Source organism: Hypoxylon trugodes (genome assembly GCF_022578975.1).
Source record: "Hypoxylon trugodes strain CBS 135444 unplaced genomic scaffold F4822scaffold_3, whole genome shotgun sequence".
Classification (NCBI taxonomy): Eukaryota; Fungi; Ascomycota; class Sordariomycetes; order Xylariales; family Hypoxylaceae; genus Hypoxylon; species Hypoxylon trugodes.
The window spans coordinates 1,862,014-1,875,262 of NW_026250018.1; the positions used below are offsets into that span (position 1 = coordinate 1,862,014).

At 49.1% G+C, this 13,249-nt stretch overlaps 4 protein-coding genes across 4 annotated transcripts; 1 reads left to right on the forward strand and 3 right to left on the reverse strand.

Annotated features, from left to right (window-relative positions):
• Nucleotides 1-1,565: 1,565 nt before the first annotated feature.
• Nucleotides 1,566-5,698, forward strand: F4822DRAFT_171037 (Pkinase-domain-containing protein). Its single transcript, XM_051453286.1, has 2 exons — nt 1,566-5,198; nt 5,257-5,698. The coding sequence occupies exons 1-2, from the start codon at nt 1,954-1,956 to the stop codon at nt 5,516-5,518; spliced, it is 3,507 nt and encodes a 1,168-aa protein (XP_051316818.1). The 5' UTR covers nt 1,566-1,953; the 3' UTR covers nt 5,519-5,698.
• Nucleotides 5,699-5,856: 158 nt separating this feature from the next.
• On the reverse strand, nt 5,857-7,661 carry F4822DRAFT_395300 (FAD/NAD(P)-binding domain-containing protein). Its single transcript, XM_051457427.1, has 2 exons — nt 6,486-7,661; nt 5,857-6,426 (listed from the first exon to the last, which is right to left on the reverse strand). The coding sequence occupies exons 1-2, from the start codon at nt 7,309-7,311 to the stop codon at nt 6,023-6,025; spliced, it is 1,230 nt and encodes a 409-aa protein (XP_051316819.1). The 5' UTR covers nt 7,312-7,661; the 3' UTR covers nt 5,857-6,022.
• Nucleotides 7,662-8,182: 521 nt separating this feature from the next.
• Nucleotides 8,183-8,961, reverse strand: F4822DRAFT_436616 (NAD(P)-binding protein; the record flags this gene model as incomplete). Its single annotated transcript, XM_051462327.1, has 2 exons — nt 8,183-8,771; nt 8,828-8,961. The coding sequence occupies 2 exons, from the start codon at nt 8,959-8,961 to the stop codon at nt 8,183-8,185; spliced, it is 723 nt and encodes a 240-aa protein (XP_051316820.1).
• An 806-nt stretch (nt 8,962-9,767) lies between these two features.
• Nucleotides 9,768-12,794, reverse strand: F4822DRAFT_171064 (HET-domain-containing protein). The gene has a single exon (XM_051453287.1). The coding sequence runs from the start codon at nt 12,386-12,388 to the stop codon at nt 10,211-10,213; it is 2,178 nt and encodes a 725-aa protein (XP_051316821.1). The 5' UTR covers nt 12,389-12,794; the 3' UTR covers nt 9,768-10,210.
• Between the last annotated feature and the right edge of the window lie 455 nt (nt 12,795-13,249).

A 13,249-nucleotide genomic window follows, 5' to 3' on the forward strand; every position in this document is an offset into this window, starting at 1 on the left:
GGTTCGCTTGGCTACATCCATATGAACCGGTCCTCATAGGGTCACGGGGAACACATTATCTTTTCAATTTTAACCCGATGTAGTCAAGTTCCTTACCTACATGATGATATTGCCTTGCCATCGACATCGGGCTTTCTCTGGCTCTTTTTTTTGTGGCCATTCTACATTTCGATGCTATTCTTTCGCTTGGCCGTATTCGAGGGTAGGGCTGAGAAGTCCTCTCCCCATTGCCTGACCTGGCTTGAGCACTGCTTTCTGGAAGTATCAGATAGAGTTCCCTATTATTACGTACACGGATTCTATTATTGAGGCCCATAGCAATCGATACGGACTGGACTTGCATTGCACACTGGGTGAGGGGAAATCCGAGCTAAGCTTCTAGGTACCTATACCTACCTACCCAGCCCATCATTAGAACTACTGTGTGGCGTCTAGGTCTGAGGGATATAGGTACCCAGTATACGGGCCGGGATTACCTACCTAAGGTAGAGACCAACACACTACAACGAGGCTGTCTATGTCTTGCAATTTTCTCTTAACCATATCCTAGCAAGAAGGGACTAACACTAGGGACGGTTTCCAAATTGCGGCAGACGAACAATTGGGTTTGCTAAGGCAGTTTTTTGCCATTAATCTGCTTTACAGGAAACATGGCTTAAATCTGCCTCGTTTCGGGAATGCATCGGATGGCTCAGAGCCTTACCGGCATAAGCCACTAGACCGCGGATGTTCTCAACAAGAACCTCACCGGCTCGCCGGGTAACTACAATCGCAGTCTAACAGATTGTTAGGTTATTTGAATAAGGGTTAGCGGAATTTTGCGTATGAAGTGTTAATTCTTGGTGGGGGATCTGAACTGCAACAAGAAAGGCAGACTACTACAAATCACATGGAAGGTGGCAGAAAGGAGGCGTTTAAATTGCATACATGATCGTAGATAGCATGCTTCTGTTTGACTCACCCAGCTACCTACACATGCGAGGTCAGCGGGTACCTAAGCTTGGAAGTGCTGAGACATCTCCGACTGTTTGCTTGGTCTTGAGCGGGAGAGTACTCGAGAAAGGTCATCTTACTCGAGCGCACCGCGCTTGCGACCACCCTCATCACATATCTCTGGCCTGCACTTGCCATCTTACCTACGCGGTATTGGCACTGTTAGGATTGGGATTGGATTAAAATTGGATGGTGACTAGACGGAAGTTGTCACAGTTTTCTTCTGCTTTTGCCAATTTTTCTTTTCTTTTCACCATTTACAGCCCCTGGTGGCGGTGGTCATAGTAGTGGTGGTGGTAGTGTTAATGGGAGGGTAGGATGATAGGGGAGTGCACTAACAGTGAGTGAGTGGAGTGCTAAGAAACGCCGCAAGGCTCTGGCGAAGCGGCAAAGACGCCAAAGCTTTTGGCGAACCAGAAATTTTTTGACCGGGAAAGCCACCCAAAAGCACTAAACCCCGGTCTTTTTTTTACCTTTTACTTCCCCAGTACCAAGCAACCAAGCACCAAGCACCAAAGCCACTAGGTCTACCTTACGCCTCTCTCCTCTTACCATTCTACCTCACTCATTCTTCTAAGACACACCCAACCCTACTGGTAATTCTTTTTTCACATCAACTGAGTCGCGTCATCCAAATCCTAGAATTGCACACCACCCACAATTCTACCACCTGCATATACCAAAAATTTCGCATCCATACCATTCTCGGTTTCGCGGGGAAGACCAGGGTTGAAGAAAAAAAAAAAGTACATCTGTACTCGTGCAGAGGGATCGACCACTTATTAATCGCCTTCTTCGAATGAATGAGGCTGCTGAGGTGGCCTGACCCATGTCTCTCTCGGCGACATAATTTTACCGTTTTCTTTGGCGGGCGGGCTGCCACCGGTTTAGCGGCTCTCTGCCACTGGCATTGGCACTAATCGGTACAGTCAGTCAGGGCCAAAAACCAGTGATGCCGACATGGATTCCGTGCTGCGTCGACATCCCAGCAAGTCTAGCCTTTCATCACCACCAACGCGGGCTCTAAATTCGAAAAACAATTCTGGTTCTCATATTCATTCACGAGATGTTGCGATGAAACACGATCATAGCAGCAAAGCCTACGACAACGATGACCGCGTCCGCGTTCGCGAACGTAGGGATCGAGATAGATTTGATTCGGACCGTCGAGGCCCGGCCAGTAATTCTCAATCTCGACGCTCTGCAGTAGGGCGGTCTTCGTCGCCTATCTCTCGACGCCCGGAAGGCCCTAGTGGTGCTAAGGCTAGGGATAATCATGACGAGACTCTTTCGCACCAGAATGATAAATCTCGTAAGTCCGATGTAGTTCAACGCGGACGGTCCCAAGATCGGGGGAGGGCTCTTGAGGACGATGGTTCGCGCGACGTCAAAGATCGCCCCTTACGAGATGGACACGCCGATAAGTTTGACCAGGACAAACCTCGCGGCATACCTACATCACCTAGACACGGCCCTAGAAATAATCATCACGCGAGTCACGGTGCAAGAAATCGATCTTTTTCGCCATCGTCGAGGAAGCGACGAAGGAGTCGGAGCCCGGTACCTTTTCCACCTCCGCGTCACCACAAGAAATCCAGACGCGAACGTGAACGAGACCGTCGACGTCGGGCGGAACGAGCAGAAAGGGCAGAGAGGGATCCAATAAAAAAACCTATTCCGCCATCTTCCCGCAGGCGGTCTCTCTCTCCCGCCCAGGACGATTCTCGCACACAACAACCCGACCGAAGCGATCCTACTGAGCCACCTCGAAATCGCTATCGCAGTCGTTCCCCACTTCGTGAAGGTGATACCGAACGAGATATTGACCCTATTGACGTATCTCAGCCACGTGAAAATTCGCAAACTCGAGGCCGTAGTCATTCGCCCGTATCCGATTCTCGACGATCATCTATCTCCCGCGCCCATTCATCTCCTCGTCCACCTAGTCGACCACAACCTGCCTCATCGGAAGCCGGCTCACGTTCACATCGGTCAACACCCGCCTTCGAACCTCCCAAACTTGATTTACCGCCTCGTTCACCGAGAGAACGTGGGTCTCGTCGCTCGCGTAAAAAAGGCAAACATCGTGAAGATATGAGGTTCCCCCTAGGAGGTCAATTGGCATCTGGCGCGAACAGCATCGAAGTCAACTTATCAAGGCGGTTGGAGAGCCGAAATGCATCCGGCTCCCAATTGCCGCCTACTCGTCCTAGTAGTTTTAATGATCGTCGGCCTGCTCGTTCACCTCCTCGCCCCCATTCCGCCTCATCATTTCACGGATCTCCCAGGTCGCAATCACCTCACGGCGGTGCTCGAGGAGCACGTAACAGCCAACGCCAAAATTCACCCCATAAGTATTACCACCCAAAGTTCTCTAAGCCAAAACCGTATTCTTACAATCAATCTAGCCAGCGCCCTCCTCAACATCCCCAAAGCGGCCATGGCCCCCCCACCGGTCCCGCGGCACATCACGCTTCAAATCAATCGCCACCACACCCGCCTACCGGTCCTATGGCCCATGGTCGTAACTTCTCTAGGGGAGGCTTCCGAGGTAGTTCACAGCATACACGAGGTGGCTATCGCAGTATAATAGGGACGCAGAATGCACAACGGTCATCAGTTGCTGGCAGGGGTGCCTCTGGTCATTCAGGGGAAAATACACCCCGACTTCACAGTCCACAGCATGTTGCTTCGGGTCATCCGGAATCTGCAGAGTCGAGAGAAACAAGAGATGACGATGATGATACATCTCGGGAACCCAACAATATTCACGATGAAGACCTGTCGCCACCGAAGGATGCCAATGAACAGATGCCACCACCCGGTCCCCCCCCTACGGCCCCTACTGGCCCTGCAAATTCCAAGTTTAGTTTCGCGTTCAAGGCAACAAACAAGGCCCCTGTCGCAACCCCTAAACCAGAAATTTCGCAGAAATTCAACACAGCCCCTAAAAAAGAACCGGTCCCATCCGTTGACGATAGGGATCGGGATCGAGAGCGTGAGCGTGAGCGTGATTGGGATAGAGATAGGGATAGGGATAGAAACAGGGACAGAGAACATAGGGATAGGGAGCGTAGGGAACGGAAGGAGCGGGAGAGGGAACGTGAACGAGAGCGAGATCGACACCGAGACCTACCGCGAGATACTCCAAGGGGACCGGCTTCCGCCAGGGCGGGGCCAGATTATCACGCCAACCGAGCCGCTCCTGAACCTCCTAAGACACGAAAGGTTAAGAGGATACAACGAAGGCTGAAGCCAAAGCCTGAACTATCACCTGATATGGCTGCATCGGACTCAGTATTCTTCAGAAGACCCGGTAATGAGTCGGTTGTGGGCTCCGGGACATACGGCAAAGTCTTCAAGGGCGTTCACGTATATACCAAGAAGCTCGTCGCTTTAAAGAAGATACGTATGGAAGGGGAAAGAGATGGCTTCCCGGTTACCGCCGTGCGAGAAATCAAACTTCTTCAATCACTGAAGCACCCCAACATTGTCAACCTACAAGAAGTAATGGTTGAGAAGAACGACTGTTTCATGGTTTTCGAATATCTGTCCCATGACCTTACTGGTTTACTCAACCATCCATCGTATAAGCTTGATGCAGCACAGAAGAAGCACCTCGCACTACAGATATTCGAAGGCCTAGATTATCTGCACAAGCGAGGTGTACTACACCGCGACATCAAAGCAGCGAATATCTTAGTCAGCAGTGATGGGGTCCTCAAGTTGGCCGACTTTGGCTTGGCTCGTTTTTACGCAAAACGTCACCAACTCGATTATACAAATCGTGTCATTACAATCTGGTACAGATCCCCTGAGCTGTTGCTAGGCGAGACGCAGTATAGTACTGCCGTGGATATCTGGAGTGCGGCTTGTGTCATGGTAGAAATCTTCACACGTCATGCCATCTTTCCAGGTGATGGCGGTGAGATTAACCAATTAGAACGGATTTACGCTATTCTTGGTACACCGAATCGAGTCGATTGGCCAGGTCTCGTCGACATGCCCTGGTTCGAATTACTACGACCCGGTTATCGCCGATCGGACGTTTTCGCCGACAAGTACAAAGAACGAGTGCCAGAAGCTGCTTTTGACCTGCTTGCTTGGATGTTTAAATACGACCCAGTTAAGCGACCTTCCGCAGCTGAAGTCCTAGAACATGCCTACTTTACGAAGGAGTATCCGCCAGCAAGACAGGCAATTGAGTACGTATTTCATTAACCCTTGTCGTACCCGTGTAGATGTACTAACCCTTCTTTACAGACTTCAAGAACTTGAGGGCGAGTGGCATGAGTTCGAGTCCAAGGCTTTACGCCGAGAAAAAGAGAAACAGGATCGAGAAGCACGACGCGCTGCCGCCGCCAAAGAAGCTAACGATCGCGAGAAGGACAGGAAAAGGCCATCGTCGGCGCACGACTCCCAACGAGAGAGTAAACGACCGCATGTCGACGGCCGACCGCCTACATTAGGTCGCTCTAATGACATTCAGTCCGGCGAGCCTGTAACGAGTGAAGCAGCAGAGTAGGGCGCACTGCAAACTCGGGGACGTATTCGATGGCTGGGCGCTAAACGTGGATCCGTGCGTAAGCTGGGAAACCTCTGAAGAGGGATAATGGATTATTATATATGTATTGATAAAAGGCAAATGGCAAGGGAGCGTGGTTTTATGAAGCCTAGTCAGGCACGCAGGCACGCAAGTACTCTAGTGCTTGACAAGCCTAGGGCTTTTATTTACAGTACAAGGAATCTTATCGTGCTAGATATAGCATTGCCTTAGAAAAGAGCTTTACACCAATGCCCACGGGCTCGCATCATTTACTACAAGTTCTTCGTAGCGAAAACAAAGTCCAACGAAAATAGCAGTTATTATACTGTACAAAACACTATGGTATCCCTGATTCTTAAAGCTAACAAGAGTAATTCCAAAAGCGCCAATCCATCGATTTGTATTCGGTCTTTGCTCCCACGCGCAATCTTCCTCTTGGTCCTAATCAAACCCACTAACCCAGCTCACTCACTCAGATTGGACTTAATTCGGCCACGCCCCATTAGCACCACGAGCACCCGCAGCAAATAAATGCGAATAATCCGTGCCGATATGTCGACCTTTCAGCCACCAGATCAGGATAGAAGGCGGTTGGAACGTTCCTACTTGTCCTGCGCCGCGGTCCTTGCCGATTGTCAAACCGAGCATGATTTTCTTTAATTCGTCGGGTTTCTTGTAGTAAGGTTCGAGGGTAACGGCGGATGGACTGGCGGAGGCGAAGTACGAGGGGCTGAGTTGCTTCATTAGGTGGCGGATTTGTGCTTCTGAGTGTACGGCTTGGGGTGCTTGCAGGGTGCTGACGTCGCCGACTATGAAGATGTTGGAGTGGGAAGGGGAGCGCAGGTCGGGGGTTACTAGGAGACGACCTGGGGAAGAAGGGTCGTGCACTATCAGGATATGTTAGTATGGTTCTTCCAAATAGGGGAAAGGGAGTGGAGGCACGTACTAGAAGCCGGCACGAAAGAAGTATTATACTCCGCGCCATACGTTGGGATAACCAAATCCGCCGTAATCGTCGTCGTCGTCGTCTTCCCGCTTTCCTTGATCTCGACCTTGACTTCCTCTCCTTTACCCCCCGCAGCTGGCGTCACGGCTGTGACTCGTGCGTTTCCCACGTACTCTACGCCTAGTTTCTGCAATTCCTTTTTCGCGGTCGTGCGAACTCGTTCTTGGAGTCGGGATTCTAGGGGTAAGGCTTCGGAGTGGAGGACTGTGACTTTCTTTTTTCCATGCTTGGAGAATGCGGACCCGAGCTCGCCCGCGAATTCTACGCCTGTTACGCCGGCGCCTGCTACTACGATTGAGGACGCGGCTTCGATTGATGATTGCAGGTTCGCGATCACGGTGCGCGTAGACTCAGTCGAGGGGAGTGTCTTCCACGGCATGCCCGTTTTATACGTAGTCCCCGTCGCAATAACCAAAGTATGATACGAGATCTCAATATCTTTGTTACTCCCATCGCTCACAGTCACGGTAACGGAGTTTTGCTCCGGGGTTAGTTTTGTCGCGGACCCGAGGACGAATTCAAAGCGGTCTTTGTGTGGGTATTGTGTGAATTGCTCGGCGATTGGGAAGAGGTATTTTTCTTCTGGGAGTTGTGGTTGGTTGGGTAGGACTAGGCGCACTGAGGCTACGTTCCAGTAGAAATGTGTCTGTGGTGAGACGAGCACTACGCGTAGGTCCGAGACTTGAGATGCGGTGCGCGAGATTAGGTAGTGTGCTAAAGGAAGACCTGCGAGGCCGGCGCCTAGGATCACTATGGTTTTCGTCATGGTGTTCGAGAGGTTGATGAGTATCGTTTATCCGCTATGTTGGGTGTTAAATGAACGCCTTGGTAAGGGATCTTCAGGTATCTTCAATCCTAGGATGTTGATCTAGATCTCTGTTATGAGTTTCTAATCCCTTTCGAGTCGACATATTGCTTGATGTCGATTCCTTATATGTTGTTGGTGCACATAGCCCCCTTACATGGAGCTGAAAAAAATCCATAGTCCGAATTGAAATCGATGTATGTGTCTTAATAAGCCAGTATTCCTGATTATTATTCGATTTCAAATCAACAATATGCAAAATGAAAAACGAAATCCAAAGAATGAAAGGATTTGTCGCCTAGTTGGAGTTTACAAGTCATGAACTACGGACTTCGGAGACTTTTCTATCGGAGTCGGGGCGCAACCGGGATGATTTTGATACCGGGGTTTCACTACGGTCCGTGTAGCGCATCGTGGGCATAGCATTTTTCCATTTTAGGAAAAACTCACGACTTACTATAGTGGCATATGGTCGGGTTTGGCTTACAGTAGTCTATTTCTAATTACTCAATCGCCTAGAACTACCTAAAGATATTAATAGGGTTCATCCGCCTTACCGCGATGGTTGCAAGGGTAAAGAATGCCGCGTTTAAACATATTACGTTATGGTACACAACATTTAGGTGCTTACCTGTGATAGTCAGGGGTTTTCCAACAGGCAATTATTAAGCTATCATTTCGATTGATTTAATATTGATTTCTAGGAAATGTTAAATTACCTAGGTAAACTTGTATGTGTATCATCTCCATACATGTCATAATAGTATTTCTCTCCAAGGCCCCAACGACCGGCGATATGCACTCGACAATCGTGTTGCCTTAAGCGCCGGTTTCATTTCTTGACATCGTCATGATCCGTGCTAACAATCACATCGTACCACTCCTTGATGATAGCCTCAGTATCGGCGATCTTCGTCCTAATAACTTCCAATGCATCGGCGCCGAGAATGAGTCTGATGGGGATCTCCTTGCCTTGCGCAACGCCAGTCTGAGTCAATACATCGACAATAACCTTGGCGCCCTTCTTAACGTCGCCGGGCTGATTGTTATCGACTTGGTTGAGTATCTTCTTGAGCGAAGGCACAGCCGTGTCCTTGTACTCTTCGTCTAGAGGGTGGGCAGGCCCCAAGCGGTTCCCACCGCCTGGGTTTAGGAAACCTGTTCGGAAGTAGCCTGGCTCGATGGCAACGGCTGCGATACCTAGTGGCTTCACTTCGTCGTGGAGCGATTCTGTGAACCCGGAAATTGCGAATTTGACCGCAGAATAGTATCCATAGGCGGTTCCGCCACGCCAGCTACCCAGGCTGCCGAAGTTGGCGATTACACCCTGTCGCCTTTCGCGCATGTGGCGCAGAACGTTGCGGGTTACGTTCATGACACCTAGTACGTTGGTGTTGAATTCGTCGAATACTTCTTTGGCTCTATTCTTGGATGTAAGTACCTAACTGACTTGTGAGAAATTGAGTGTGTAACTTACGAAGCTTCTTCAACACCGGATGAGAGGATATAACCTGCCGCATTGATGCAGTGGGTAATCTTGCCGTAAGTATCGACAGCCTTCTGAAGTGCCGCTTGGATGGTCGCGTCGTCGGAAGTCACATCCAAGGCCATGACCAAGGCTCCAGCTTCCTTGAGGTCTGCCATCTTGGCTGGGTTGCGGGAAGTGGCGACGACCTTATCGCCTCGTTTGAGGGCTTCAAAACCGATGGCGCGGCCGAAGCCGTTGCTCGCTCCTACGATGAACCATACGTTTCCAGTCATGATCACTATTTATTAGTAGGACCTTAGATTTTTCTATAATATTTTAAAGGGGGTAAATATAATGATGTCAATGGCTTAGAATGTAGTGTTGATAGTTGTGTAACGATAAAATCTGGAGTAAAATAGACATTGTCATGAATTATCTCGAGCCTTCTTATACTCAATCGCAACAGCGAAGTTGCTCCTGAGTGCACCGCAACGCCGAATATTTCTATGAAGATCCACCCTAAAGCCGAAAGTTCTCCTTCAAGTTGATACTGGTATAGTTTGAATAGGAGTAACGGGTGAATGTAACCCCCGATTACGTGGTTTGATGTGTTAGAAGGTACTTTTGGTGATGAGTGATGTCGGGATACTGAAGATGTCGTTGACATCTGTCCGCTATGCAAATGAAGCCAAAGTTGCTATCTCCTATGTGAAAGGTCAAATCTAGGAGGACGTAACCCGTCGGCGCAAGTGTGAAAGCCCTGGAGTTTCTGGAGTTTGGGGACCGGAGCTTACCATTATCGGCGTTAAAGCCATCTCCGATTGCGCAGGGGCCACGAAATATGTCCAGAAAAAGCAATATGACGGAGGAAAATTGAACCGGCTCAACTGAAGCTTTATATACCTTTCAGCTCTACTACTCGTAGAATTAAATCCACTAAGTCCGTTACATCAGGGAGTTATTATTTTCAATTCACCGTAACGGCGGTGGAATACGATAGCTATCTCCGGGTTCTAATATAGCCAATCATGAGATCCGTATTGTCCTACTGCGGCCTGACAAGTTGATTTATTTTCCCTACAGGATCGTGAGGATACAGGTGAGGGGTCAAGGAATATAACAGTTGTAAAAATGAGAATAAACATGAAGAACTAGAATTCCTTCTGCTTAAGCATTACCTACCTAGGTATATTGACAATTACGTACGTGATACAAAGAGACATTTAGAGACCAGTTTTTTTCCTAATATCTACAGACGTAGTTCCTGAAATACCATGGCCTACACATCACGATCTAGGTACTTCCAGACAAGAAATCGTTGTGTTACGTTACCATAGACGCTAAAATGAGAAAAGAAAAAGCAAAAGCAATGGGAAGAGGGATGCGCAAAATTCATACAATGGCTACCGTCACTTCTTCACCAGAATCGTACCAGTCTTCGGGCAATTGCCATACACAACCAACTCTCTCCATATGCCCTGGGAACTTAGGGGACATACCCAAAACCAGTCCCATATATATTGGTAATGCCTGGCGAGTCTTGAGCCAGTATGTCTTCGCGATACAGAAAAACGCCGCCGTCGTCTCCATTGCATTCCCGGACGTCGTTTTGCGTGACCGACAAGCGAAAGTACTAGGCTGTCCTGATATAGTCCCTGGTACAAGAGCACCATCCGTTCGAAAATGTTGCTTTCGGCTAAGAGATCCATCAGCCTTGGTATAGTAAACCCAATGCTGATTTTTATGATAGTCCGCCGAGAGCTTGCAGTACTTGATGCGACCGCGAAGTGTAATCGTACCACCCGATACTTGGCCATACGGATTAGCCCCGACTACGTTCGTCTGAGCATCGACTACGGTAGCAAGAAGTTGTATCGATTTCATCGGATTCCACGTTACACCCCAGTTCATCGATGCCCATGACCATGTTGGCGCGTTCTCTTCGTGTTCTTTCGTCATAAGTGGGGTGTGTGCGCGACCCGGCATGACTTGCCAGAGGAGATCTAATAGCAGGGTTTCGCTCCATAAACCCGCGAGATACCGGCTTGTCTTCGCTTGCGGCATGATAGTTGCTGCACCTGCTATGGCTGGGAGCTTGTCGCTGACGAATGTTAATTGGCGCGATGTGTACGACTTCACAATCATGTGCCACTGTTCCATGGGTGTGACCTCGCCTAGCGTACCCGGGACTGTAATTGGGTAAGGGGGCAATTGATCCTCGCTCTTGCGATGCGTTTTACATTCGTAAATGATAGCGCCAGGGGCGAAGTTGAGGATCCTTGGTGCGAGGAATGATTCTTGGAAGCACCACCCACGCGCATATAATGGCCCTACTTTCTTCAGCGTCGCCCAGGAGCTTGTAAATGGTGGCTCGAGTAATCCTTGTTCTAGCGGTGCTGCTAGGAGATGCCTCTGTCGGACCATGATAGGTATATTGACACCAGGCGAGACAGGGAAGTCAAAGCGCTTTGGAAGCCATTCGCCTTCGCGCAGCTGTAAGTACGGCGTGTTAGGGTTGGGTGAAGATGCACCGCTGATGACGATAAATGCACGGCTGTACACCGAGCCCATTCGTGCTGCCTCCTTTTCCCAGTCCGTTTTGTCATCTTGGATGATGCAAAGCGAATCGATCCATACATACGCCAATCCAAGTTCCTGCGCCACGGTGATCGCATCTTGGAAAGTAGCCGGTAGTTCCGAGAATTCAATGTGCTCTTTCAGACTGCCAAGGGCTGATTTTGTTAGGGAGAGAGGCTTACCACCACCCCAGCAATGACTAAGAGCAGCCCATGTAATGTTCTGGCCTGGGGGAATAGCATCACATAACTTAAGTGCATCCTTACCTCCACCCACATATATCAATCTCGTCGGCACGAAGCCATCGGTTTGCGTGGCGCATCTCGGATGTGACCCGCAACATTCCCGCACACTTTCCTTCATGAACCTCATACATTCCTCGGACCGGACATCCGCTGCACGAGGACCTACATGGCCCATCGCGGGTGCACCCGAGATAGGAGTCAGAGGCATAGGGACCATGTAAAGTTCGAGATCCACCCTCGTATTTTGGAACCACTTGTCGTAGGTAAAATTCCAACAATTGATTATCAACGGCGCTCCCTCTTTAATCATAAGCCCGACCTGTATCGGCATAGCATTTTTAGTCTCCGTGATCCAACTCATCCACTCATCAATAAAATACGCATCGAAAATATCACATAGTAGTCTGCAATACTTGCAATTCCGCTTCGGACGACCCGTTTCGGGGTCTATTTCACGGCTCTCTAGAAGTTTCTTAGTTGAGATTTCTTCCAAGACCAGAGTAGGGACGGAGGAAAGCTCTTTTCTCCGCGCGGTTTGCTCGGGATCGATGAATTGGCTCCAGGCATGGTTCGGCCGGCCAAAGGTATTCTCGTGTCCGTATGGTTGGAGGTTGTTGCATATTAAGCAGAGGCCGTTCCGACTCCCTATCACACGCCGTAAGACGGCATTTCCGGCCCATACCGCGGTGTCGGCGGCTAGGCGCACGCCTTTGGCTACGTCCTTGGCGGAATTGAATAGACTCGACATTATTTCATAGTAAAGACTAGAAATCCTAAATTCCTAGGTGGATGATTGAACCACAACGCCGAATGAAATATAGGAGTATGCAGTTCTAGTAACAATGGAGAATTACCTGGGTAATCGTAAATGCCTCTTTAGCACATGTAAACTTACCATCTATCGCCAAGTCTCAGCCGCATCGCACTATTTCTCATAGCGTGCGTAGAACTCGCAGAGCACTGCCCTGTGGCGGTGTTCGTTTATCCTAATCATTGTCGAGAGTCTATAGCCTAGGCTCCCTCTCAGCTGCCTGTTAGGGTTGCTGTAAATAGTCCGCGGTACTGAAGCGATTCGCAGATTGCCGCGTAGCTGAAGCGGCACTCATGTGCTCGACCAAGAATTCATAAAACGGCTTTAAAATGAAATACAAATTCTAATCCCGGCCGATGCAGTATGCAAGTTTTCCCTATCTGAAGGAGATATTTGCTTACCTAGGTGGGATTCGAGGAATATCAATTCTTTGATAAGTTAATAGTTTACCTATAACCAAGACAAGAATAAAACGACATATTCTTCAACTACACAGATGAGAATTCCAGTACTGGTGAAAAGATTTATTACCCAATGAGGTGGTGGCAAGCAATCGTTTTGGAATTATACCCCATCCCCTAGCTCATCACGCATATTACCCGGTCGCTTTTAATCTACGGCAGTTCCCCTCGCGAACCGCTTCCGTATCTATTCAAGGGTCCCCGCGATCTGACCGAGCTAATAATGGAGAGATTGATCGATTTGGGGGTCGATTTTTCTACTGCGGTGTTCGATATAAAGAAGTGTGGATGCGCGATCTGCGTATTGCTTCATACTTGCTTCTGAGTTTCGCGTCTT

Coding starts and splice junctions, on each gene's coding strand:
- F4822DRAFT_395300 (XM_051457427.1), bottom strand. CDS start 7,311: ATGACGAAAACCATAGTGATCCTAGGCGCCGGCCTCGCAGGTCTTCCT. Junction 6,427..6,485: donor TTCTTTCGTGCCGGCTTCTA/GTACGTGCCTCC, acceptor ATATCCTGATAG/TGCACGACCCTTCTTCCCCA.
- F4822DRAFT_171064 (XM_051453287.1), bottom strand. CDS start 12,388: ATGTCGAGTCTATTCAATTCCGCCAAGGACGTAGCCAAAGGCGTGCGC.
- F4822DRAFT_171037 (XM_051453286.1), top strand. CDS start 1,954: ATGGATTCCGTGCTGCGTCGACATCCCAGCAAGTCTAGCCTTTCATCA. Junction 5,199..5,256: donor CCAGCAAGACAGGCAATTGA/GTACGTATTTCA, acceptor CCTTCTTTACAG/ACTTCAAGAACTTGAGGGCG.